Raw genomic sequence first — 27,628 nt, 5'->3', positions numbered from 1 at the left:
TGGCAACAAAGGGGTCATTGGAGACCTGTATTTCACATCACTGCTCAGCCAACTGAGCTTTGCTGCAAGCCATTTCCCCTTCATTTGACTGTTTAAAGTGTGTCTGGAGAAGGGGCCTTCCCCTACTGAATAGCCCTATAGACTTGAATAGAAAGTGATAACGTTTTTATTATAGGGTTTTTGAAAAATAAATAATTATAAATAAACCCAAGAAAATTAGATTGTTTGTTTATTAAAATTCCTATTGTTTGGTGTACACTGATAACTGTGGATTAGCAAACTCGCATTGTTTTAAGTATATCAAGATGTTTGGGTCACCACTGGGGGATGGTAGTGACTCATCGGGGGGGGCAGGAGGGCAGGGAAAGACAGGCACTCATTTCTCTGTAGGGAGATACTGTGGCTTCCCTTTAGAGGTTAGTTCAAGAGAAACATGAAAGGCAAGTAAAAAAATTGTGCAAAGGAAATGATTTGTATACAGGGCTCCTTGTTACATTAAAGTACAGAGGGGCTGGGGGAGGTGAAGAAAGGGCTCTGTGCATGATGAATGGGGCATCAATTTAATAAAGGCTAGCACACCGGATGCAGGAAGAGCTTAGAATTAAAGTTGGCCTGTTAAGAGCTGATGAAGCCCCTCTCAGAACAGCGTAAACTATTGTCGCATGCACTCAGGTAAGGCCAGATCTGCAGCTGCTGTGTACTGCAGTAGCTCCATCCAGGTCAATAAGGCTATGTTAGATTAGCTGTAGAGCTGGCCCTAATTCGTCTTAGGTCAAAAGCCTGTTTCCTCAACAGCATAATAATTCTATTTAACACCCTCCTACCCTACCCCACCCCGCCACAGCTGAAACTAAATGTGACTTCTCAAGAATGTCTACCATGAAAAACATAGGGAACATTCTGATTGTAATTTTCCAATAGTTTACATGTGTGGCCTGTCCATGCATGATTTTCTGTTTACAGAAGTTGAGAATAAATAACTTCAGCTCCTCTTGAAGGTGAATAATCAAAGACTGTCCAATGGCATTTTCTTGGTGACTAACTTGTCACTACAGTAACGTGAAACATTAACAAAAGTTAAATAGATAGGCAGGATCACTCAGCAAAATTAATTTTCAGCCACTCAGGGTTGGGATCACACAGAGCACAGAAAATTGCAAACATGGCAAAGGAGAAAGGTACAAAGGAAACAGCAAAGAAAAACCAAACTGGTGAGAAATTTTATATTTGTTTTCCTTGCTAATTTAAAAAAAAAAAAAGACTGAGAGAGGATGCAAAGAAAATGCTGATGAGTCTAGCAGGATAGGGTTTCTTTCATTTTCATTGGCTATGGGGCTTAGCGGTTAGAATGTGGGTCTGAGGCTCAAGATTCCTGGGTTCTGTTCCTGACTCCGCCACTAATATGCTATTTAGCCTTTGGCAAATCACTTAACCTCATTGACCCAGATCTTCAGATAGTGTAAATCAGTGTAGCTCTGTTTCAGTCAATGCAGTTATGATGTTTTACATCAATTAAGAATCTGGCCCTCTGTATCTCAGTTCATCTGAAAATTTACTCTTATAAAAATGTTTGGATTCAAGGTTCCATAGGGTGTTATATTATTATTGTCTTAGGAGGAGACAAAATAGTACTTAAGAACCATTTCCCAAGGGTTGTGGTGGAGTCTGCATCAGTGACAATTTTTAAATCAAGATTGGATGTGTTTCTAAAAGATCTCTCTGGTAATTATATTGGGGAAGGTCTCTAGCCTGTGTTATGCAGGAGGTCAGACTAGATGATCACAATGGTCCCTTCTGGCCTTGGAATCTCTGAATCAAGTCAAAAAGAAGATCAGCAAAACAATGAAAATATTGCAGTGAATTATATTACTAGTAGCAAATCTTCTCTAGATGCAGAGTGGAAATAAGTGTTCACAGATGCATTGGCCAGGTGGAAAGTAAGCAAGATACCTAAGGAAGTGGTGCTGACTAAGGGAGATTAGACCTTAGAGTCAGGAGAACCAGCCTATCAATTGTCTCTCTGTGTGTTTACTCGCCTGTCTGCTTTTCACTGACATACCTTGGGTAGCCCCTCCTAATTCGCCCAATCACCTTGCCTTTTCCAGGCTCTTTGAGAATTCCTCTGATCCCAGGCTTTAGCGTATTCCTGGATGGAGCCAGACTAGGGGCGTTCCCCAATAAATAGCCTTTCTATTTGTTTCCTCCAGGACTTTTATCTGTTTCAGTTATTTATCTTTTTGGCGCAGTCCCTATAACTAGATCTCTGCTCTAATACAAATTAATATCCTGGGAGTGGCAGCCCGACATGCTGCTCCTTTCCCCACTGTGGTTCCCAGTGGAGCCCTGCAGCGCCGCGGATATCCACATCTGCGGATATAAGTGTGTATCCACATGGGGTTCTCCGTATAACAGCCCCCTTGTGATCCAACTCCACTGCAAGTCGCACATCACAACAACCAAACACACAGCAGCCTGCCCTAGAGCCGTAACAAAAATACCAGGATTTCTCAGTTTGTCATGCTTCAGACGGGGATCCAATGAATCAAATGCAGTGGGTATCAGATCTGCAGGACCGGAGGAGGACAATAGTGAAAAATGCCCTAATTGTTAATTCACTTGAATGAATTTGAAACAACTTACCAAGTGTCATGGTGGAGTCTCCATCACTGACGATGTTTAAAAATCAAGATTGGATGTTTTTCCAAAAGATTTGCTCTTGGGGGAGTGCTATGGCCTCTGTGTTATACAGGAGGTCAGACTAGATGATCACAGTGGTCCCTTTTGGCTTTGGTATCTACGAACTCAAAACCGTAGGATGCTGTTACAGTCCCCTACGAGTACTGTGAAGACATCTGTGGGGTGGAAATTACAGCTACAATGGAACCTCAAAGTTACGAACACCAGAGTTACAAACTGACTGATCAACCACACACCTCATTTGGAGCTGGAAGTAGGCAATCAGGCAGCAGCAGAGAGAGAGACACACACACATACAAAGCAACTAGAGTACAGTGTTGTGTTAAACTTAAACTAGTAAAAATATAAAGGGAAAGTTTAAAAAACAAAAAGATTGACAAGGTAAGGAAACTGTTTCTGTTCTTGTTTTCATTTAAGTTAAGATGGTTAAAAGCAGCATTTTTCTTCTGCCTAGTAAAATTTCAAAGCTGTATTAAGTCAATGTTCAGTTGTAAACTTTGGAAAGAAAACCATAATGTTTTGTTCAGCGTTATGAACATTTCAGAGTTATGAACAACCTCTGTTCCTGAGGTGCTTGTAACTCAGAGGTTCATTAAACAGTTCCCCCAGTTACATTGTAAAGAACAACTCTGTTATCCAGAAAGTAGGAAATCTACCCTGAAAAGAAGTGATTCTGAATCTAGCACTTACCGATTAGAATTGATTGGCCATATGATATTAATAGAACATGTATCTGCTATTATTGACCATGAGCTACTTCACTGTAGCATGCCAAGGAATGGTGTAATAGACCACAGGTAATTCCATTTCAATTTCAAGGAAGACTATCCTGGGAGCTGAGAAGCTTGGGGCTTGATCCAACTTCTATTAAAGTCAATGGGAACCCTCTGCTGACTTCAGTGGTAATTGGGACAAGCCTTGGGCCTGGGTAGTGTGTGAAGTATTCATTGAAGTGGCTTGGGGATGAGCACTATGTACTGCAAAATGACAAAAGGACTTGAGGGATTTTGAAAAAGCAAATTTGGGGGAACTAAGAAAGCTTGTTGGAATATGGGCATAAATTAACACAGGCCAGAGAAATGCAAATTAATGTATCAGGTGGAAAATGGAGGTATTCTGGGAGAGGAAGAATTGCACTGCTGTCATAAACAGATAGCTAAGGGTTAATGTCTCTTTCACCTGAAGCACCTGACCAGAGGACCAATCAGGAAACCGGATTTTTTCAACTTTGGGTGGAGGGAATTTTGTGTCTGAGGTCTTTGTTGTCTGTCTGCCTGCTTTCTCTGAGCTTTGGAGAAGTAGTTTCTGCTTTCTAATCTTCTGTTTCTAAGTGTAAGGACAAAGAGATCAGATAGTAAGTTATATGGTTTCTTTTCTTTGGTATTTGCATGAATATAAGTGCTGGAGTGCTTTGATTTGTATTCTTTTTGAATAAGGCTGTTTATTCATATTTCTTCTAAGCAATCGACCCTGTATTTTGTCACCTTAATACAGAGAGACCATTTGTATGTATTTTTCTTTCTTTTTTATATAAAGCTTTCTTTTAAGACCTGTTGGAGTTTTTCTTTACTTCAGGGAAATTGAGTCTGTACTCACCAGGGAATTGGTGGGAGGAAGAAATCAGGGGGAGATCTGTGTGTGTTGGATTTGCTAGCCTGATTTTGCATTCCCTCTGGGTGAAGAGGAAAGTGCTTTTGTTTCCAGGACTGGGAACGGAGAGGGGGAGTCACTCTGTTTGGATTCACAGAGCTTGTGTCTGTGTATCTCTCCAGGAGCACCTGGAGGGGGGAAGGGAAAAAGGATTATTTCCCTTTGTTGTGAGACTCAAGGGATTTGGGTCTTGGGGTCCCCAGGGAAGGTTTTTCAGGGGGACCAGAGTGCCCCAAAACACTCTAATTTTTTGGGTGGTGGCAGCAAATACCAGGTCCAAGCTGGTAACTAAGCTTGGAGGTTTTCATGCTAACCCCCATATTTTGGACGCTAAGGTCCAAATCTGGGACTAAAGTATCAGGTGGAAAATGGAGGTATTCTGGGAGAGGAAGAATTGCACTCCTGCCTCACTGCCACACACACAATATCTCTGTGTGTGACTGTGAATTATTAATTAGATATTTGCTCATGATGCAATATAGCAACAGAAACCCTCCAACTCAGTAGGGACACGCAGAGGCATATCACAAAACAGAGAAGTGGTTATGTGGTAAGCCAGACTGTCCTTAGGATTTATGGTGCCCTACGCACTATTATTAAACTGGTGCCCCTATGCCCGACGGCAGCCCGACCCGGCCCACCTTCCGGTGGCAGAGAGTCTCAGTTCCCCACAGAGACCCCTGTAGCCTCTCCCTCATGCAGAATGGCCATGCAGAAGGTACCTAATTAAAAGCACTACATTTGGGAATAAAAAACGTCGGTCACAGGTTTTTTGATATGTCCTGAAGTTTGTCAGAGATTTATTTTCAAAAACTTCGTAGTAAGGGAGAGACAGCTATCCTGCTGAATACAACATTAAATATTAGGGAATACATGATGCAGCTCTTCTGTTTTACATTTTCTTAATCAGTATTTCTAAGCTGTTTTATAGTTTAAATGTACTCTTAAGCCTTCATAAAATAATCATTCCAGATTACTACATATTTAACTTACTGAAACAAAGACATTATTTTAAATTAATCAGTCACAGAGGTTGAGTGTGTTCATAACAATGTTCATTGCTTTTGGAAAAAGGGAACACGAATTTACTCTGTGTGATCTCCATAACAATAGACATGTTTATGAAATTTCACCAACCTTAAAAAATATGTTTCCAAAGATTTTAGGAATAGCAAAGGGTTTTATATCTTACTAAGGCACTGATTTTGCTGGAGGGTTCTCTTAAAAGTAGTTCCTCAGGTAGTCAGAAGTAAAGAAAGGGAAACTTGTTTGTCCAGCTATCTGGAAGGAAAGGGGTGCTCTTTAATGGAGGTGGGGCTGTGTGAAGGGAGAAAGGGATGGACAGAAAGGACAGGAAGACTTTGGAAGCAAGTTGTTTTTTTTTTACTATAGTAAATAAAAATTAAAATGTGTTTTAGATAACAGTGGTCTTTTGAAGGATTTATTTAAAAAACGGTATGTTTGAAGATCCAAGCATTTAAGGTTAAATATGATTGTGCATCTAAAAATCTATGCAAGGATTTTTTAGAGATGTGATTTTATAATCTTCACCAACTCACTAATGAAATATTTTTAAAGTAAATTTTAAACTAAGATCCTGTAGACTAACATGTTCTGAGTAAACACTTGATTATATACCTGGGGGTTGGCAAATGCCTGTTAAATGGCTTCATGACCACTTGAATGACTCTGTAACAGTTTCAGTGTTGTGCTAATAGATCTGGCACACCGGAAGGCCTTTTCACTTTTAAGTTACTAGATCCCCTCCGGAATAAGAATCACCAGGCTGCAGCAGCCGGCTGTGGGAGCCTGCCGGAAGGGTCAGAACAGGGATAGGAAATCCAGAAGAGTGGCCACTAAGACCCAGTGGTGCCCCAAATTTTCAGGTGCCCTGTGCAGCCCCGTATCCTGCGGGTGCCTAAGGATGGCCCTGATGGTAAGACTGAGCCTGGAATGCTGAATTCAGTTCTCAGCCCTTTTTTGGCAATTGGAAGGAATTCAGAGAAGACCAACAAAACAGCTGATCTCGCAAGTCCCACTACAGCAGAAGGCTTCTGAGACAGCCATTTGGGGCTGAGATCTGTAGGAACAGCTCATGAGATTTTTGACATCAATGAAACCAACCCAACCCCCTAGTCTACCATTAAATTAATCTGGGTCCAGATCCAAATACTGGCTCATTGAACCATCTTAAAATGTACAAAGTCTTGAGTCTGATTATAATTTTACTTGCACTGGTTTAAGACCAGTGTCACTCCATTGCCGTCTCTTGAATTCCTCTTTACTGACACAGTTGTAACTAACCGGAGAATCAGCTTAACAGAATTTAAGGCGTTTGCAACAACCATAGATGATCAAGTCTTATTTTGTATTCATTTGCCTCTCCCCTTATTTTAGCTATTTTCAGGTTTATTCTCTTAATTCTGCAGAATCAGGGCTCATCTACACTACAGAGCCTATTTCAGCACAAGCAGGTTGGCTTAGCACCATGTGTAGATGCAATGTCAGACAATGAAAGGAGGAGTTTTTCTGCTGCTGTAGGAACATCACCTCCTTGAATGACATTGGCAATGCCAACAGAAGCGCTCTTCTGTCAGCATAGCTGTGTCTACATGGAGGACTTTGTCAACATAGCTCTATTGCTAGGGGGGGGTGTGGTTTTTTTTCACTATACGGTAAAAGTTTTAGGTGTAAACCAAGCCTCATTTTCAGCATCCTGTAAAACAAAATAACACTGATTGCTGGTGGTATGAATTTTTCCCCACTTCTGTCTGCTAATCTCTGTTGGTCATTAATTGTGTAAATATCTTTGCAATGCTTTTGGTAAGTTGTATACTAAGCCCATTACCTGATACAAGTTTTCTTACTGGTTCTAAGTAAATCACTTATCTTATGTAAAGCATGGGGTTGTTCACGGCCAACGAGAGGCGAGGGAGCTGGTACAAATTACTGGGGCCCAGCGGGCCCAGGGCCTGGCTTCCCTGGCTTTGTCAGCCTGTCATAGTACCTTTCCCCAATCTGAACATTAGAGTCCAGAAACTGGGGTACTAGCATGAATTCCCCTGAGCTTAATTACCTGCTTAGATCTGATAAGCTGCCACCAATCAGGAATTCGAGTGCCTGATACACTCTAGTCCCCCCAAAACCTTCCCTGGGGACCCCCAAAACCCAGACCCCCTGGATCTTAACACAAGGAAAGTAAACCCCTTTCCTCACCGTTGCCTTTGTCAGCCTTCCCCTCCCTGGGTTACCCTGGAAGATTACTGTGATTCAAACCCCTTGAATCACAACGCAGAGAAATTTAGGTCTCCTGGGGAGAGAGACAGATTCACACTCTGTGAATCTAAAACAAAGGGATTCCACCCTTCCCCTCCCTTCTCCTTCCCTCTTAAGTACAGACTCAATTCCCTTGAGCCTCAACAAGGGGAAAAAATCAGACAGGTCTTAAGCAAAACTTTTAATAAAAAGAAAGAAAAAAAGTAAAAGGTCTATCTCTGCAATTTAGATGCTAAAAAGTTACAGGGTCTGTCAGCTTAAGAAATTGGAGAAACAGCCTCCTCCAATAGAAATACAATTTAAAATACTTCCAACCAAATACACATTTGCACATAAAGGAAAACAAATAAAAAGACTATACCGCCTTTCTACCTTTATACTTACAAAATTGGAATAGAAGATTAGAGAGCCTGTAGGTACGTGTGGTCACTCTCAGAGCCCAGAGAGAACAAAGCAAAACCCAAAAAAACACAAACAAAGGCTTCCCTCCACCGAGATTTGAAAGTATCTTGTCTCCTGATTGGTCCCCTGGTCATGTGTTTGGTTCCCTGTTTGTTAACCCTTTACAGGTAAAAGAGACATTAACCCTTAACTATCTGTTTATGACACAGCCCTGTTTAGCTGGTCCGCCCTTGCTGGGGGGCCCCCCAAAAATTTTCACCGGTGCTCAAACCCACTCTTGGCAGCCCTGGGGTTGTTCATGTGCTCAGGATCAGTAGGTGCAAGACTGTGGAAAAATCAAAGCATCTCATTGTGCTAGCAGGATGGGAGTCCAGTCCCACATTTTCCATCCTGTTTTTATTACTGATCTAGCTCATTTGCTGCTGGAGTTCCCACTGCAAACCTGTGCATTGGTGGAAGACCAGAGTCTTCTGTGGCAGGGCTGCCTGATGATACAGCAGAAAAGCAGCTAGGTCCTGATGCAATGCTCACTGAAGACAGTGGGTCTTTCCATTGACTTCAGTGAGCACTGGATCCGACTCATAATTATCAAGAGAGATATTTCAAATGGACATTTAGGTCTAGTGACTGACTCACAGGGTGACTGTGCATAAGTCTCTCTCTCTCTGTGCTTCAGTCTCCTCATCTGTGAAATGGGGATAATATTACCCACCTCACAGGAGACTAAATTAATGATCCGCTGTATATGCTCTGCGACCCTCAAATGAAAGGCTCTACTGTGCAGGCATGTAAGGTATTGTGACGATTAATAATCAGGAGACAGGCCTGCAGTATTATGGAGTCAGCATAAGCATCCAAAAGTGAGGACAGGAGATCTTTCCTCACAGCTGTGCCAGCAGCTAGGGGTGCTGCATCCCCACCAATGCAGTGTATCTTGCACAGAGGTGGCCAGATTCTGACCGGACCACCTTCTCAGCTAGTGCGTTGAAGTTAACCTGTGCTGGTCTGCTTCACAAGAGAAGATGTGTTCTTCCCGATGATTAAGGTGCAAGGGGTAAAGCCAGCAAGAAATTGGTGGGGCTTCCCTTTATGATCAAAAGGCAGTTTTCCTGTGCTCGTGTTGGGCAAGTGTCTGGTTGTCCGTATACAAGATGGTAATGGTCAGACCTAGGTGTCTCTAGACAGTCATGGATCTTGGGGAAGGGGGGACAGGAGCTCTTCAGGGAGCCTTGGTGGGTGTGGAAATGCAAGATGGGAAATTCCAGGAGGGAATGGATATGGGGCTTTATGGCCGGCAGTATTGCAAGTGTGGCCAATGCATCAGGGATATATTTTGTGGAACAGAGCTCCACAGAGTCCCTTGCAGAAGATTTAGGGGGAGGGGCGTATATAGGCAAAGGGCATTGGGTGTCTATTGGTCCAGTCCTGCAAGGAGCTGAGCACCTTTAACTCCCATCATCTTCTGTGGGAATCAAGGGATCACTGCACCATGCAGGAGTCATTCAGCACCATGGGGAGCACATCAGGAGGCCTCCAGAATGAACTTGCTGAAGGGTTTCTACAGGGGGAGGGATTTAGGCCTTCTCTCAGGGGGAAAAGGGGCAGTGAATTGGGGGGTCCACTTGGGGCTGTCCTGGTGGAGTATGGGGGAGGGATCTGTGTGAGGGCAGCAAATTAAATGGTTCTACAGGGGATTGCAGGATTGCTGTGGGGAGCTGAATGTGGGGAAAATATCAAGTGTATCTATATGCTGAGAGTAGAGTGGGACTTATTTAATGGGGTTCAGGAACCCATCAGGGCTATGGTCTGAAAGGTGCAGCAGAGGTGGACCCCACAAGTATAACCCACAGGTAGCTTGTTAGAAAGACAAGGTGGATGAGGTAATATCTTTTATGTTGTCACTGTGCTATCCATATGGTACTTTTCTCCAGTCCACCTGTTAGCTCTGGAAAGAATTTAATAAATCTGTTAAAGCAGCAAAGAGTCCTGTGGCACTTTATAGACTAACAGATGTATTGGAGCATGAGCTTTCGTGGGTGAATACCCACTTCATCAGATGCAAATCTGTTATTACTGAGACTGGTCTGAGATGCAAACTTTGCTCCTAAATCTGAGCTTCAACAGGCTCCAGAGGTGTTTGGATCTGGCATTTGTTCTTGGGAACATATCTCTGTGGCACACGGTTCTTTGTCGGGCTAGTTCATGCACGATAGCCAGGGGAGTGCCAAACAAACAATGCAAAGTGCTGAGAACCCAAATCCATTAGTGATTTAGGATGAGCTACTACAACAGCTCTGTTGTTGTCATTCCTAGTATCATCCCCACCAGTGCAGAAATGTGCTTGATTAGGGTTAACTTAACTGAATCAAACTCCAAGTCCTGTGGTTGGAAGTCTTCCAGTCAACTGAGAACAGCTACATACCATGGTGTCAGGCGAGGCGAAAAGGGAGACGAACGCTTTTCAGAAAAACAAATCCAAGGAAACTGTATTCACTTTTATTCCTGCAGGAGATGATCCCCCCAGAGGAGGTTTCTCTTCTCAGAAAAAATCCCCGGTGAGTATTACATCGGGCTTCCTTTTTTTGCTTTCTGTTTTGTTCACTCCAAACCGTGCAGGATTGCTCTGTTCCTTCCCTTGTCGTGCTGTGCCTGCAGATAGACACTCCGTCTTGCCTTGGACTGGAATTAGCATTAAAAACTCAAAATCCCCTCTGCTAACCTGATTAAATTAAGAAAGGGCAGTTTATGGGGGGAAATGAGCTGTCAGATTCTTTGGGAAATGTAGCTTTGATTCCTGCCTTTTTCCTGGAGACTCCTTCTCTTGCAGAATAGTTCCTTTGAAGTGAAGATTTGGAGGGCAGGGAGGAGTGTAGGGGCTCCGGAGTGGGCCTATTTATTTGCACAGTTTGTCGTAAAGCCACTACAGAGGCAGTTTCCAGATGCTGCTGAGCAGTGAAACAGATGTGATGCTAGCACTGGCCATTGCCGCACATTCCAGTGCTCCGTCTCCAGAGTGAGAGGCTCTGGTTAAAATCTTCAGCTGAGATTTAAAGGCAGATCTAGCAAATCATTTTCTCGCCATGGAGCTTTGACATGTGTGCTGCCTCTCAGGCTAGTTCTCATCCAGCGATTGAGACCTGTGCATTTTGTCATGCTTCCACTGAGCCCGAAGTTCGCTTTTTCTGGACCTGACTTCTGCGGCCCATAAAAACAGCTGCTATTTTGTGCTTGTAAATGGGAATATTTCCTTTTAATTCTAGAGCCAATGGGAGTTAGGCACCTATAACATACTTTTGAGGATCTGGGCCCTAAATCAATATACAGACACCTTCATATGGGATCTGATTTTCAAAGGTGACAAGGGTCAACTTCCTTGGGATCTGTGAGTGCTCAACAGTTCTGCAAATTATGCCCTTATTTAGGGAACAGATTCTTCCACCTCTGTATACTTTTGAGGAGCTCATTACTCCAAGAGCAGCACCACTGATTTCAATGGGACTAGTTGCAGAGTCAAGTGCTACTACTCAGTGTCAGTAAGTGTGGCAGAAGCTGTCCTAAGTATGGATTAAGTTGTCTAATTTTAGATACCCAAGTTTAAAAGTTTTGCCCCAAGGCCACAGAGCAAGTCAGTGATAGAGCTGGGACAACGACTCAGCATTTCTTAACTGTCAAGCCTGCCTTTGGTTTTATGCTGCCGCCTCCTGCTTCCTAGATGACATCACATGCTGATGCAACATCAGTTTGGGAAGATATCACTTCATTGGTTCCTCGCAACACAACATTGCCACATCATGATGCTGAAGCCAAAACTAAAGACCCGATACTGCAGACAATTGCTACACGCAGCGTTCGTAGTTACAGCTGGGCGAAGTTTTTCAGATGAAACTTTTTTTCACTAAAAAATGCAGTCAGGGTGACGAAAACATTTTACAAATCCATTTTGAATTTGCCATTGTTTTGGTTGGAAGAAAAGATGATTTTTTTCCTCTAAAAAATCAAAATGTTTTGTTTCATTTGAAATGTTTGTTTTGTTTGAAACAAAACATTTTGATTTCTTTGATGCACAATGACTTTTCACATTGAAATTTACTTCAATTTTATATAAAAAAATTAGAAAATGAAAAAATCCTTCAAAACGAAAGGAAATGTTTTGCTTCAAGTCAAACAAAACACTGCATGCCCCAAAAGGATTTTTTTTGATTTGTCAGAGACTTTATTTCTGGTTGACCTGAAGCAATTCCACCCTTCACCCCAATTTTTTCCAAATAACCAGAGAACCAAAAAGTCACAGCTCTGTTAGTGACCACTGATGTGAGAAGTGCAATTTGACTTTCAGTGGGCAGTAATCGCTACATGTGGCAATAAGCCTCTGCAGAATTGGGCCCTAAATTTGTAACTTTTTAAATTTTCTGCACACTAGCCACACAGGACTGTGAAAATCAGGACTCTCTTGCAAATTTTTGGATAGGCAGAAATGTTCATGTAGTGTACTTTTATTTCTGTTTGCAAAATAAGACAGAATTGCATACTTCCCTTTCTCTGCTTTTTCTTGATTACGTACAACTTGTTGGAGAAAGGCAGACATTACACTCTGGGGTGTGAATGTGTATGTGTGTGCACCTGGGCGTGCATCTACACTTGCAATATTTACAAGTTTTTATGCTTTGGGTGTTAATTAACAAGGGGTGCTAGTGCACAAATCTGAGAAATTAAGCCACCTTGTGTAGGATTTTGCATACAAACTGTATTCCAGACTTTATAGCTACAGAGTAAATAGTAAATAACATTAATAACAGTTGCTCAACCTGGGCACATGGTCAGAAGGTTTCTGAAGAAACAGGTATGATGGCTGAAGTCTTTATCCCATAAATAAGAGATGAAAAATGTGTTTGAAATGATGCACCAAAATATTTGTGTTTAGACAAATGGGGTTAAATTCTTGAAGGTTTAATTTTTTATTCTTTTTTAATTCACTCATACAGTCTTTCATTGTTCTTGTACATTCCTGGCCAAAAAAAAAGAAAAAGAAAAAGTATTGTTACACTGGTATTTGAGGTTAAAATATTCTGTCACTCCAGGAATTAAAATAAACCCAAAATGCCTCAATATTTGGGCATGCTTGAATAAACATCTATTTTGGCATCTGTATTTGCATTTTGGGAGCCATTTTTGAGGCTGAAAAAAGAGGAAATCAGTATTTCCATCCTTCAGGAGCTAAAATCTACTGGGAAGACCAGATCTCATGTCATTTTGGCCCCATAATATGGCTCTTTAAGAGATTAAAAACACAAACACCACCCATGAGTAGGCTATGATTTAGTGATGGGTATTTTTAGTAAAAATCATGGACAGGTCTTGGCAATAAACAAAAATTCACGGCCCATGACCTGTCCATGATTTTTACTAAAAATACCTGTGACAAAATCTTGGAGGGATGCTTGGGGCCATCGGCACTAGCTCTTGGGGCCAGCAGAGTGCGGCTGCTCCAGCCGGCCACCTGGGGACCGCTGCTGGGGCCAGTGGACTGCAGCTTCTCCAGCGGGCTGCCTGGGGACCGCTGCAGGGGCCAGCAGACCATGGCTGCTCCAGCCACCTTGGGACGGCTGCCAGGGGCCACCTGAGCAGCAGGTGTGCCAGTGTGGCTGTCCCCGGAGCCACCTGAGCATCTGGCCCTGAAGCCAGCTGCTTGGGTGGCTCAGGGGTCAGCCACACTGGCACTGCAGAAGTCATGGAGGTCAAGGAAAGTCACGGAATCCATGACTTCCACGACCTCAGTGACAGACACGGAGCCTTACCCACAAATCAGGCCGTGTCTGCACTACGGACTTTGGCTGACACAAGTTATGTTGGCATAAAGTCACTGCAGTTAATATATCACTCATGTGCATGGCTACTTGGCTTCTACAGGTACTCACCAGGAGTACTTGTGTCTCTGCATAGTGCGGTGCACCATGTGTAGGTATCCCAGTGTGCAATTTGCAACTGCACTGTCTTTGGGGAAGTTTTGGCAATGCATGGTAGTGCAGAAACGAATCATGCAAAGATAACTGGGAGCAAGTTCTCAGCATGCAATTTTCTCCATCCCATGTCATCCATACCCCATCATTTTCATGACTTTTTAAAAAATCCCACGAGCTCACACAGCCCTCCTTGCTGTCTGCCATCTCTGACAGTAGGATGGAAACTGCAAAGCCCTGAACTATTGTCACAAATATTGCAAGCACCAGATCCTCAATACCATTTGGGGAGTTGATGTTAGTGTGTGGTGATAATGGGGTGCCAGAACTACATGGCTGGGATGTGGATGTTAATCTCCTTGGTATTTGGGGTGTTTGGCTGTGGGATTTTAGATTGGACTCATCCGTGACATCATATAGCATGGGAAGACGTTGCTGGGACCATTGCTTTTCACAAAGCCAGCATGTTCCTATTTGTTTCTCATAGAAACTATGTGGCACCAACTACCCGCTCAGCATTGCCTTCATCGTGGTGAACGAGTTCTGCGAGCGCTTCTCCTACTATGGCATGAAAGGTACACGGTGTATCTAATAACCCTGCTTTGCTTTTCTTGGCAGGGTCCCCCTCACCCTGGTCTGTTGTCTTCAAATATATGCCCATTGCTGTACTGCACATTGACTCAGAGAGAGTTCTTCAAAGTATCAGTTTAACTAATTGAAACCCCATGTGCATCCTGGATCAGGTTTTCCCGTGGTTTCTGAGTTGGTCCATAAACTGATTTGTGTGTGCACTTATTGCATTTACACGAGCAATGTAGGAAACTATGTGGGCAAGGGCATGCTCACCCAAAACTTGCTTGTGTAAAATCAGAGATTAGGATCGGGCTGGCAGAAAAATATGTCCCGGTATGCACTCAGGACATCGATACACTTCCAAATAGAGGGGGCCTGAAACCAGACTAGCCAGTCAGAACCCCTTCCAGTTTCAGTGGGTGGGAGGGTCAGATTTGAAACCATGGATCCACATTTGCACCTACAGGTTTGGTTTCAGATCAGATGCCAGACTGGGAAGGGGGCTTCTATCTGATATAGCTGGAACCTCCCCGTGAGGTTGCAGTCTCAGAGATTCATTGATCTCGCTAGATTTCCACGATCAAATATCAGCTGATTTCAGGACAGCCTTGCCATATGGGATCTGCCATTTGCAGATTTGTGGGCAATAATGAATTCTGATCCAAATCTTAATCCTTGATACGGTAGCAAAATGAGCCCTAGTCTTAACCTGATCCCAACACTGCCTCCTCGGGTCACCTTTGCTTACAGGGTACAGCACAATCTTTGGCAGCCCCTGTTCCAGCCCATAGGCTGATGAAGCAGCTGCTTCTGTTCCACATGCTTCTGTAGGTTTCTAAGCAGCTGGATCTGTATAAACGCAAATCCTGTAGCCCGTTCCTGGTCTCCCTTTAAACTGACCTTGCACATTGGTTGCTGCACAGGATAATATGGAGATCTACCACATGGCTATTCCACCCTAACTGCCCACCATGCTACCCTTTCCCTGTGGTTTTAAACCTCCTGCCTATCTTTATGCCAGCCTTACCCAAAAGGAGTGAGTATCACCCTTACTGAACACGTTCAGGTGACAGACATCCAGATCCTGTCCTTGTATAAGACAAAGCCCCAGCTGAACTCAGGATCAGCCTCATAAAAGAAAACAGGCACATTACATGTCACCTCACTGTCCACATGAAACTACTGAACTGCTGTGGATCACTGATGCTCAGGGCAAGTGTCCTCAGGCAGAGGGGGAGTGTACTGCACACTGGCAGAATGTGGGTCTTTGTCCCCCCCCCCCCCAAAAGCTGGACTATGTTAAGGAGTTTATAAGTCAGCATCTGTGCTCAAGATGATGACTTGTTCCTTTAGTTCATGTAGGAGGGACTCATGATATTAAATATGGAGGTACTGGAGTTGATCTTAGCCAGGGACCCTACTACTATAGTATGAAAGGGATCTAATGAGAAGTGTAATGATACCTGACCGCAAGACAGGCCGGGAAAGAAAAGTCACAAAGATGAGTCCAAGACTTTTAAATCTTTCCATGCCATTGTGTGCATCATAGTCTTATACAAACAATTCAGTTGATCTTAGTCACAGTGATTTAACGCACCTTGTTCACCTGCCTGGTTGTGTGTATGGATTATCTGACCTGTTTTGTTTGTTTCCTTTTTTTCAAGCTGTGCTGACTTTGTATTTTCTCAATTTCCTCCACTGGGATGACAACTTATCCACCACCATATACCATGCCTTTTCAGGCCTGTGTTATTTCACACCTGTCATTGGAGCTCTCATCGCTGACACATGGCTGGGAAAATTCAAGTAAGGAAGGAAACCTCTTTAGTTCAAATATACAAACCACCAGCTTTACCCATCCAATAAGGAGTGAACAGCTTATATGCTTGCCGAAGCCTGTCGTTTTCAGGGCTGCCATAAAAGAAGTGCTTCAGCACTCGCATGTGGGGAATCATGATGTGTGTATTATGGTGGCACAGTATTATGGGATGAGGCACAGGATTCAAAGATACCCCATGAGCCTCAAGGTACCTGTAGAGCACGGTGGTAGGCATGGTATAAAAACCGAGGGAGAGAGAGAGAAGATGCTGGAGCACTACTTTTAATAATGCTCTGTATTTCTCTTCCATCTGAGGCTCAATAAATGATTTACAATGATTAACAAATTAAATCCCATAAGTCCCCTCTGAGGTACGCAACCATTATTTTGCCAATTTACAGGTGAGGAATCTGAGGTACATTTGCAAACTTGACACCATCAAATTAGACCTGAATAAAGTCTGGGAATCGCTGGGTCACTACAAGACGTAATCTCCCATCAACTGTTGAGTATGGGTCATCCACCCTGATGCAACTGGCATCATTAGCACTACAAAAAATAATTTTTACTGTGTTAACATTCACACCACCTTGTCAGCTGTTGGGAATGGGACACATCCACCCTGACTGAATCATTGACTCCCTCCCCGGCCCCTCCCCCGGGCTTGGTAAGGTAACTCCCATCTTTTCTTGTGCTGTATATTTATGCCTGCCTACTGTAATTTTCACTCCATACATCTGAAGAAGTGGGTCATAGCACACAAAAGCTTATGCTGTAATAAATTTGTTAGTCATTAAGGTGCCACAAGACTCCTAGAGGTTAACATGTGACTTGCCCAAGGTCAGTGGCAGAGGTGGAGATAAGGATCCAGGAGTTCTTCTTCCTAGTCTTGTGTTCTGATGTCTAGACCATATTGTCTTCTCAAAAACAACATGAAGATCTCCCTTTTTTCCAGAACTGAGCATGGACTTCCCACTTCATGCTGTCCTAGAAACAAGGTTCTGAACAAGAGAAAACCAGTTTGGATCCCTCTTTCTGCTAGCATGTTCTCAACAGGCCGCCAACATCCTCTTCCCTTACGCTAAAATCCAGCTTCCAAACTCCCTTGTCCATTCAAACAAACAAAGTAACATGGGAGGTTTTATTTTGCAGCTTGGTTACTCAAGTTTAGTAGCTGAGTTCACTGATATACAAGGGTGTCAGTGACCTGAAGGATATAAACCCTCAAGCAGATCTCTTAAGTAGTAGGAGTTCAGAGGAAACTTTCCCCGGGGCGGTTATGCCCTAGCTGCCTATTGCAGGGTTATTGCCTAAGCAGCTGATACTGGCCACTAATGAAGACAGTCTGCTGGACTAGATCAGTCTGATCCCATCTGGCAATTCTTACATCCCTAGGAATTAGCTGAGTCAATTGGGATTTGAACGCATTCAGGGCTGCTCTGGTTCCTAACTTTTGTTGTGACCATTGGATCACAAGTTGTCTTCTGGAGCCTCAGCTGCTGTTAGAATGGGATCATCAGAGTGCTTTCATCACACTGTGTTATCCTAACCACTGCATCTGTCAATGCTGCTCTTAAAAACATCTGCCTGAAACGCAGATACGACATAACTCTTTGGAGTGTATGAGCATACAATATGCACCCTCCAAAGTACGCATTCATTTGGCAGGTGAGCTGGCAAATGCCTGTGTGTGTTAATCAACTAAATATGACCTGGATAACCACCTGAAACAACATTATGAATTGGAACATGGTTAGTTAATTCCACCTGGAGATCTGTGTGTGCACAAAGCAATGTCTGTCCCTCTCTGTTAATTTTAACCCCACCATCTGAACCCATTTGCCTATCTCTTTCCTATGACACTTTCAATGCTGACACAGAAGTTACAGGCCTGGGAGTTGCCTATGCTGTGGACTGGCCAGTTACCAGTGCAAATGTCAAGCAATCCCACTGTATCAGGAAATGCAGACATGCATTCTGTTTGCAGGTCATAAATTACCCGACAAGTATTCAGCTGCTACTGTTTTCTTTCTTAGGACGATTATCTACCTCTCCATTGTTTATGTGATTGGCCACGTGATAAAGTCTGTTGGTGCGATACCAACTGTGGGAAACCAGGTTGTTCATGTGTAAGTAAGTCTTCGAACTGGTGTTTTGATACATTATTTTGGTTATTCATTTATACAGCTCCCAAATAGACATCTCTAATAGTGTCTTTCCTTTGTCAGGCCACCAGCCTTTGGGATTTGCCCAAGATGCTTTTATTCATATACATCCTGTAGTTTATGCAGCTTCATAATTGTAAACCAAGCAGATAACTTGTACTAGAGATAATGGCCAGTCTCGAGACCAGCTAAGAAAAATTCAGGCAGAATGATGTGGGTGAAGTTTAGGGAAAGTGCAAACAACTTTGTGTGTGTCTGTCAGTGGAGCATGAAATCATCAGTTTGAGCACATTTCCAAAACAGGTTGGCAGGACCACAACTTAAGGAACCTATCTGTTCTTCAGTGCATCTCTCTTCTCTCCCTCCAGAGCTTCAATCAGTCTTCTCTCCAGTACAGTTCCCCAACTCGCTTCTTGGCATGTCTGATAAACTGCTAGCTGGGCACAGCTCAGAAAATGTGCACAACAGGCAAAACAACATCAGATTTACTAGACACCTTTCTAAGTTCCCTGGATCCGTCCAACCCCATGTATTTTAAAGCTAGCTGGGAAGCATTCTGGAAGGCCACTGTCTGATTGCAGTTAGCAATGTATGGATCTCACTAGGTTAGGAGTTTGGGTGCAGAAAGTACCCAAAAGTGATGCTGATCAAAACCTTTTCCGCTGGCACATCTGGCCTGAAAATCTTACAAGAAAAAGTTCACTCTCTCTCTTGACCTCTGGTACTTCCTGCTTCCAGCTGGACCAGAAACTGACTTTCTCATGCATCTCTGTACTTCTACTTTCATACCTGGTTGATACTCAGAAATGCAAGAAAACGACAGTTAATTGAGTTTATCCAACACTCCGAAAGCAATGGTTCGGTTTATGTTTTGATGGTTTGGGATGGGGTTGGGGATAATTCTTTTGTTCCTAGCCCATCTCAGCTTGCTCTTCACTCACAGCCTATGTGCAGATTAATAAATGACACATCTGGTTTAAGATGTAGCTAGAGTGCTCTGCTTTATCCTAAAGGGGTTCTGTGCTGAAGTTTTTCCTCCCTATTTGAAGGGTTCTGTCCATGCTTGGCCTGGCTTTGATTGCCCTTGGAACGGGAGGTATCAAACCCTGTGTGGCTGCCTTTGGTGGGGACCAGTTTGAAGAAGAACATGTAAGATTTTATTTTCTAAACTATGCAGTGTCTGGTGTATCAGTGTACGGGGAGGTATATGACGTGATCAAACTACAATCAAATGAAAGCATGCTCTGCCTTGGGAAAGAGAGATTATAGTACTTCACTGTTCTGCCTTGAATCTCAAAGCACTTCACAAACATTAGTTAATGGTCCCTCACAACAGCCTTGAGAGAGGTAAAGCTTCAGTCACCACTGAACTGCTGCTGCCTCTGAGCCAACTCAGTAACTCTGTCACTAACATGTAGCTGCACAAAATAATAATTTGGGGGCACTAAGAAAAGAAAAATATTATATTTGATTAAAACTGGGGCACAGGGGAGAAGTAGGTAGACAGATTGTTTCCTGAGTTGGAAGACACCAAAATTGTTACCTCTATATGTGTGAAATTGCCTCTTTAATGACGGCAAGTGTTGAGCACCTCAGCTTTATATCTTATCCAAAAGGCAGCACTTTCATTGGCTTTGTGATCCTTAGCAACACTGGTTCATACTAAGCCAGACAGGAGAATGCTACCTACCACATCACCAGCACTGCTGACTGAAGATTCTAGGTGTTCATTGACATTTTCCATCCAACCAGTTGCTTCCTTGTTTATTAGAGCTGATTGGAAATCAGAATTTCTATCCTAGGGGTAATTCCAATATGTTGACATTTGTTTTGGAACCAAATCAGGGTAAAAAGTCAAAATATCTAAATTTTTCACAGAACAGAACGTTCTGAAAATTTTCAATTTGGAAACAGCGCAATGTTTCATTTTAGCTTAGTTATTGTAGTGCCTCATGAGCACTGTAGTCCAGGTGCTTTGTGCTGCCATTCTCCCCTCTGGGCTGGGATCTCTAGCCAGACTGCATCTCCCATGATGCACCACAGTCAGGGGACTCCCATGATGAACCAAAATGGCTCAGTTGGAGGGGAGACTAGTGTGTCATCGGATATGTAGTCCAGCCAGGGAGCCCAGCCTGTAGAAGAGTACAGGAGCATGATGTACCCAAACTACAACTCCCATGAGGCACCAAAGCAGTTCATGCAGACTCAGATTAATGTCAAATTGACTTGAAATTAAATGCTTTTTGTGGCAATTTTACAGAATTGACATTTTCAAATTCCATTTTGATTTTCTCTTTTGAAACTACTTTGTGTTTCATTTTTAAAAAGTTTTCTATTATATCACAGAATATAAAATTTAAAAAGTCAAAATAAGAACAAAACTTTCTCATTTTGTTGGAATGAAATGTTTTTTTTCCCCCCCAGAATTCCATTTTGTGAGCAATTTAGATTCCTTCACCCCCATTTTGGAGTAGAAGACATTTTAAAATCATGAAATTTCCTGCAAAATAAAAAGTCTGGTTCCCACCCAACTATACTGACTCCTGTGACCTTCAGCAAGTACTTGAGATCACTGATTTAGTTTCTCCATATGTAAAATGGTGGAGATAGTAATATTTCTACATACATAAAACTGCCTCTGCAGATCCCTATTTATCTAAGTGAGGACCTGCAGAGATTATATAACCAGAGTGCTCCTGCAACTCTGATAAGTAACCTTCCTTTAATTACCTCATGGGGACGCTGAAAAGTTTTTTATCTAGAGACAAATTCAGTTCTGAGGTACCAGTGGGCAGAATTGCACTGATGTCACTAGGGTGTCAGCTACTTACACCAAACCTGAATTTAATCCCTAATACTGAACACATGTTTTCTTCAAAGAACTTTATGAATATAATTGTCCTTGGACCTGCCATGTTTTGGGCAGTGCTTCCATGAACAATTATAGGGGCCACTGGCTCAGAGCTGCAGGTAAGGTAGAACACACCCCCCCAAAAAAAAGATTTATTTGCAGGAAATTTCCTCTCCAAGCATTTTTGTCTGTAGACAACTGGTTGTCCAGACTAAATATAGCTGAACAAAATCAGATTGGCAAGATTTTGTGTAAATGCAAAAGCTTCTATGCATTATTATTCTGCTTTCAAACAATGTGTTATGCTTTGTATAATACTGAAAACCATTTCTTTGTTTCTTTATTTTCCTGTTGCTAGGGAGATCAGGATGATCATGAATGGTACCTTTTTCAGAATTTGCTAATCCAAATCATGATATGAACATATGTCTGCTGCAAAGATTAAGAAAGCAAGGAAGGATATATTTTTCTAATGAGTGTAATATAAAAATTGCTAGGTCATTTTTTATGTTCACACTTCTGGCATTCAGATCATTTTTTGAAGTCGTTGAAATCTGTAAACGTGTGAAATGTGATGACCAAAATTCTTTACAAATCACTGTTCTCTTTACAAAATAGCCACGTGCTGGTAAAATAATCATGTTATTACAAAAAGCAATCTGTTTGCAATATCATGTGCAAGAAGCACAATTTTTATCTGGTGATTAGAACAAGGAATTGAGGGTCAGGACTCCTGCATTCTACTCCTGTTTCAGATACAAATGTGACTTTGGGCAAGATACTGACCCACTCTGTGCCTCAGTTTACCTATCTGTTAAGTGTTTTCAAAGGTTTTGTGAGGGTTTAAGTTGCGGGTACTTGTAAGGCACTTCTACTTCTGTGCTATTTAAATTACAAGTATTAATGTTTATCTTTTTTGCTAATCTAGTAGACATTATATATAGTTAAATTTACACATGGAAAGACCATATGGTCATTTTGTTCATCCACCTGCCTGCCTACATATTTCCCAGAGCTTTGTTCAGTCTCATTTTAAATGTCTCAAGCAAATGGTCTATCACACTTCTTTTGGGAGATTCTTGCATGATCAAAGCGATCTCTCCATTAAGATATTTTCCCTGCTATTCAGTCTATTTGATTTCACCCCGTTATATCTAAAGACACAATTCCACCCCCTTTCATTAACATCCAAGATCTGAAAGTGCCTTACTAATTTCACAGAGGTTCTCTCTCAGAAACCGGCCCACAATGAGGTGAATGTTATTTGTATTTGTTAAAATTGCTCTTAGCTCCTCTTTCAAAGCCTAAACTGTCATTGCCACCAATGCTCTTAGTTTACCCATGGCACCAGTTTTTATTCAATGCGATATTTTGTGTTCAAAACCGGCAGAGCCTGAGTGAGCTTTCTTTGGCTGTTCCTTTCAAGCTACCCTTTGCATACTGGGAAGTGAAAGAGGAGACCAGACTAAGGCCATGTCTACATCTAAAATTTTGCAGCGCTGGTTGTTACAGCTGTATTAGTACAGCTGTATAGGGCCAGTGCTGCAGAGTGGCCACACTTACAGCAACCAGCACTGCAAGTGGTGTTAGATGTGGCCACACTGCAGCGCTGTTGGGCGGCTTCAAGGGGGGTTCGGGGAACGCGAGAGCAAACCGGGAAAGGAGACCAGCTTCGCTGCGGTTTGCTCTCGCGTTCCCCGAACCATCCTGCAAACCGCAGGGAAGGAGACCTGCTTGTTCGGGGAACGCGAGAGCAAACCGGGGAAGGAGACCAGCTTCGCCGCGGTTTGCTCTCGCGTTCCCCGAACCACCCTGCAAACCGCAGGGAAGGAGACCTGCTTGCTCGGGGGTTCGGGGAACGAGAGAGCAAACCGGGAAAGGAGACCAGCTTCGCCGCGGTTTGCTCTCGCGTTCCCGGAACCACCCAGCAAACCTCAGGGAAGGAGACCTGCTTGCTCGGGGTTCGGGGAACGCGAGAGCAAGCCGGGGAAGGAGACCAGCTTGATTACCAGAGGCTTCCTCAGGTATGCTGGGATACCTGCTTATTCCACGGAGGTCAAGAAAAGCGCTGGTAAGTGTCTATACTTGATTACCAGCGCTGGATCACCAGCGCTGGATCCTCCACACCCGAGACAAAACGGGAGTACGGCCAGCGCTGCAAACAGGGAGTTGCAGCGCTGGTGGTGCCCTGCAGATGTGTACACCTCCTAAGTTGCAGCGCTGTAACTCCCTCACCAGCGCTGCAACTTTCTGATGTAGACAAGCCCTAAAACTTTCTCATCCAGAGGGCTCTATGGCTCAGCAGTTTTATGATGTCAAAGGTCATGGATTTGAATCCTGCTAAACAAATAAAAAAATGCAGTGGCATTCAAATACAAAGGGTTAAAGGTGTGGTCTGAGAACTTAGAACCCAAGTGAGCAGAGAAGTAATCTTCCACCCCATCTTTATCCCATTGTAAAAGTGTTGCCTGCTATTGCAGGTGGATCGGTGCTGGGTCCCTCAGCCCCTTGTAACTATAAGTACCTCACAGGGGTAGGGTGACTAGAAAAGTGTAATATTTTAACTATATAGACTAGCTCTGAAGATTATTAACTAACTGAAATAGATTGCGAGAGCTAAAAATAGCAATATGGACTTAATAGAATCCGGCACTGTTTACCATTAACCAAATACATGAACTACAAGGGCAGTTATCTGAATAAAGGTTCATTGGTCCTTACTCCTAGATGAACCATTCACTAACAATATGCAGGCTAGATTGGCTGGCACTGACAAGGCCTAAACCATCTGTAGGGGCCAAATCCAGGAGATCAGTGAACAGTCCAAGCAGTTGGCTCTTCACTTTCTTCACTTCGCTGCAGAGACCAGAGACCAAAGCACCTTTCCCGCACAGGCCGCAGTAGCCCCCATGACTCCTCTAAGGGTAGCAATGGTTGGTGAAACCACAAAGCAGCAGATCCCCTGGTTTAATGGATCCTATTTGTTTGAGGCTGGTTAAATCATCACAACACTCAGTTTCGTAATTCTTAGCTTCTCCTCCCAGGCTCTCCAGCAGATCAGTCTCTTTCACACACACTGTCTCATTTGTGCTGTCATTGCAAGCTCCTCAAAATGCATAGGTTTCTGTTTCTATTGAGGAAAAAAAAGCCAGGACATGGGAACAAATGACAAGCTGTCAAGCGCTGCCAAATTGGATTGAATTAGGTGACAGAGAATCTGAATCAAGCTACTTGTTCCGAATAAGTAAACACTTACCCCCTCCAACTTCCTGACAGCTACAGAGCAGCAGCTTTTCCTCCAAAATGCCAAGAGACCCAAAGTGCTTTTCAGTAACATGAACTAATTTGTGTGAACCTATCCCATCACCTAAAAGCAAGCTGGTTTGCCTGCCTTTAGCTTGTATTTTATGCACCATGTGTCAATATTAACCCAGCCCTCCTAACAAGAGCATTGATAGTGTTCCGTTTGCAAATCCAATGCTGCGCTTTGTCCGTGATATTGATGTTACCTTGTCTCGTTTTAGGCCAAAGAAAGGAGCAAATTCTTTTCAGTCTTCTATCTAGCTATTAATGCGGGAAGTTTGATCTCCACATTTGTTACTCCTGTATTGAGAGGTCAGTGTTGATTGAGAATGAACCACTAAATTAGCTGCACTGTGACTGTTCTGCTATGGATGGTTAGGTTCTTATAATGATTGAATGTCAGAGATTACATTATCTTCTGAGTGACCAGGGTGTTGAATGTATGCCTTGTTAATCCTGCTGAAGCTGCATAACAGATTTATGGAAACTAGCAGAAGAGTCAGACATACCATGCTACAGGCTGTGTTTATTTTCTTTAAAGCCAGCCTGAGTCATAGAATCGAAAATTTAGAGATGGAGAAGACCCATCAGGCCATCTCCCTGCTAATGTGGGATTGGCATATTCTGCAGCCCATAGGTAACACATTGATAATGATTGATCTGACCCTACTCCTTGTAGGCTTTAATTCTAGTTTACTTTAGCAGTGCTGCCTAGGGCTCCAGTTCTGCAAACTGACCCCTGCTCTCATGCAGAGCCCCGCTCGCTTCAGTGGGACTCCAGACAGGCATAAAGCTCAGCCTGCGTGGATCAGGTTGCAGGTCATGGCCTAGAGTGGCTTGTTTTGAGGACCCGCACAAGGCCTATGCCTTATTTAAGGCCTATTTTGCATTCCACCCATTGTGCAGAACCCATTTTTGTTCTGAGTCTTGCAGCACTTACGTCACTGTATTTCAGTGCCCAGATACCTTAGTGACTGGCACCTTATAAATAGGGCCCTACCAAATTCACAGCCATGAAAAACACATCACGGATGGCGAAATCTGATCTTTTGTGTGCTTTTACCATATACTGTACAGATTTCACAGGGGAGATCAGCTTTTCTCAAATGGGGAGTCTTGACCTAAAAAGGGGGTCACACAGGGGTATTTATGGTATTGCCACCCTTACTTCTGCGCTGCCTTCAGAGCTGGGCAGCCAGACAGCGGTGGCTGTTGGCCTGGTGCCCAGCTCTGAAGGCAGCACGCCGCTACAGTGCAGAAGTAAGGGTGGCAATACCATGCAATACCAACTTTACTTCTGCATTGCTGCTGGCAGTGATTCTGCCTTCAGAGCTGAGCTCCTGGCCAGCAGCAGCCACTCTCCAGCTGTCCAGCTCTGAAAGCAGTTCTGCCAACAGCAGCAGTACAGAAGTAAGAATAGCAGTACTGCAACCCCCACTACAACAATCCTGTGACATCCCCACAACACATACACACACACAACACCTTTTGGGTCAGGACCCCTACAATTACACCATGAAATTTCAGATTTTAAATAGCTGAAATCATGAAATTTACTACTTTTAAAATCCTATGACTGTGAAATTGACCAAAATGGACCGTGAATTTGGTAGGGCCGTATCTATAAATATGCAAACATACAGAGAAGAGGGCAGTGTCCCATAAACTGAGATACCTGGCACATTCAATAGCAATTTTTTCTGACATCTTCCAGAAGGTTTTCTTCTGAGTGATTATTTTAATATCCTGCTTGTTTCCTGGAGTTAGAGGTGTGTGTGTCCGCTATATTCGTGCCAAAGCACACAGCAAAAGACAAACTACAACTCTCTCTCTCTCTCTTACCCATGTCAACATTTCGGCGCTAAGAGGCTGTTGCTAAATTTGTTCTGTGGGTGGATGAAAATCCAGTTCCCTTAAAACTTTTACTCTATGTCAGTGCATTGGAACATCAAACCAAACTGGAGAGTGAGAGTATAAAGGAAGGTGTAGGTTTTCTAATCATTTTCTGCGATTCCTGAAGAGGAGAGAGAAGCAATTCCTTTGAAACTTGGCAGCTTCATGTTGAATATGTGGATTTAGATGGCAAAATCCAACCGTTTCTGCCCATGCTGTATGTCACAAGTTAAATGTACATGTTAGAGTGTCACTGTTTGGTTTATTGGATTTCAGCTAATTCTTTGGAAAGTGGCCAGATAAATGATAGACACACACAACTTTGAAACTGACTGTGTCTTTGCACATGAATAATACACAATAATGACCGGAGGTTTCGCTCAGTGGTTTCCTGTTTTGCTTTAGCTATGTGGGTTTTTAAACCACATTTATTTACTATCGAGTGTACGAATAGCAGTAGTTTCTAACCATTGGTGTGCAGATCATACTACTGAATCTCTGTTTGGGATTGGTTCTTCAGGCACCCACAGGAATGGAGCTGTGCTGGGTCGTGGTACAACTCTGTGCTATGTTCCCACACTGTACTGTAGCATGAACTGCTCCATTCCCCATTCTCACAATGCTACTTTCATTATGAGTTATCACAGGACTGGGGTTTGGAGCAGGCTATTTCCCTTGGGGCCAGGCAGCGGGACACAAGTCAATAGAATACAGAGGGAGTTGGTTCATACAGCTGAAATCTTAGGGTCTGATTCTGTGATCTCACCTACCCTGGTATACCAATGGCTTCACCCTGGCTACTCCTGATTACAGAGATAAAAGTGAGATAAGATGCCCCCAAATGGTGGAGAACCACTGTACTGATTACCCAAGCCTATTAAAATAAATGTAAAATGATCAGTTTATTTTATGCAGGGCTTTTTTTATCCACTCAGGGGGCCCTCCCCTGCTTCCTCTGACCCTGCTGCTACTCCCTGCTTTAGTAGCAGCACCCTCTGCCCCATGCAGCATCTGCTACTGCTCGTCGCAATAGCGTGGTTAG

General features: G+C 43.2%; 1 protein-coding gene across 2 annotated transcripts in view; it reads left to right on the top strand.

Moving 5' to 3' along the window:
* The first annotated feature begins 1,133 nt into the window (after positions 1-1,133).
* The window catches only part of SLC15A2 (solute carrier family 15 member 2), a 59,813-nt gene continuing 33,318 nt past the window's right edge, over positions 1,134-27,628 (top strand). Inside the window, exons 1-7 of one of the 2 annotated variants that reach the window (XM_030580773.1) lie at positions 1,134-1,211; positions 10,534-10,580; positions 14,470-14,557; positions 16,220-16,361; positions 18,411-18,503; positions 19,589-19,688; positions 24,915-25,005. In XM_030580773.1, coding sequence (XP_030436633.1) covers positions 1,163-1,211; positions 10,534-10,580; positions 14,470-14,557; positions 16,220-16,361; positions 18,411-18,503; positions 19,589-19,688; positions 24,915-25,005 — 610 coding nt within the window. In that variant the 5' untranslated portion in view covers positions 1,134-1,162. Of the gene's footprint in view, positions 1,212-10,418; positions 10,581-14,469; positions 14,558-16,219; positions 16,362-18,410; positions 18,504-19,588; positions 19,689-24,914; positions 25,006-27,628 lie in introns of those variants that run through there. The other variant, XM_030580772.1, reaches the window with a different exon arrangement.

This window comes from Gopherus evgoodei, chromosome 11, assembly GCF_007399415.2.
Source record: "Gopherus evgoodei ecotype Sinaloan lineage chromosome 11, rGopEvg1_v1.p, whole genome shotgun sequence".
NCBI lineage: Eukaryota > Metazoa > Chordata > Testudines > Testudinidae > Gopherus > Gopherus evgoodei.
This window is presented reverse-complemented; position numbering and strand designations above follow the sequence as displayed.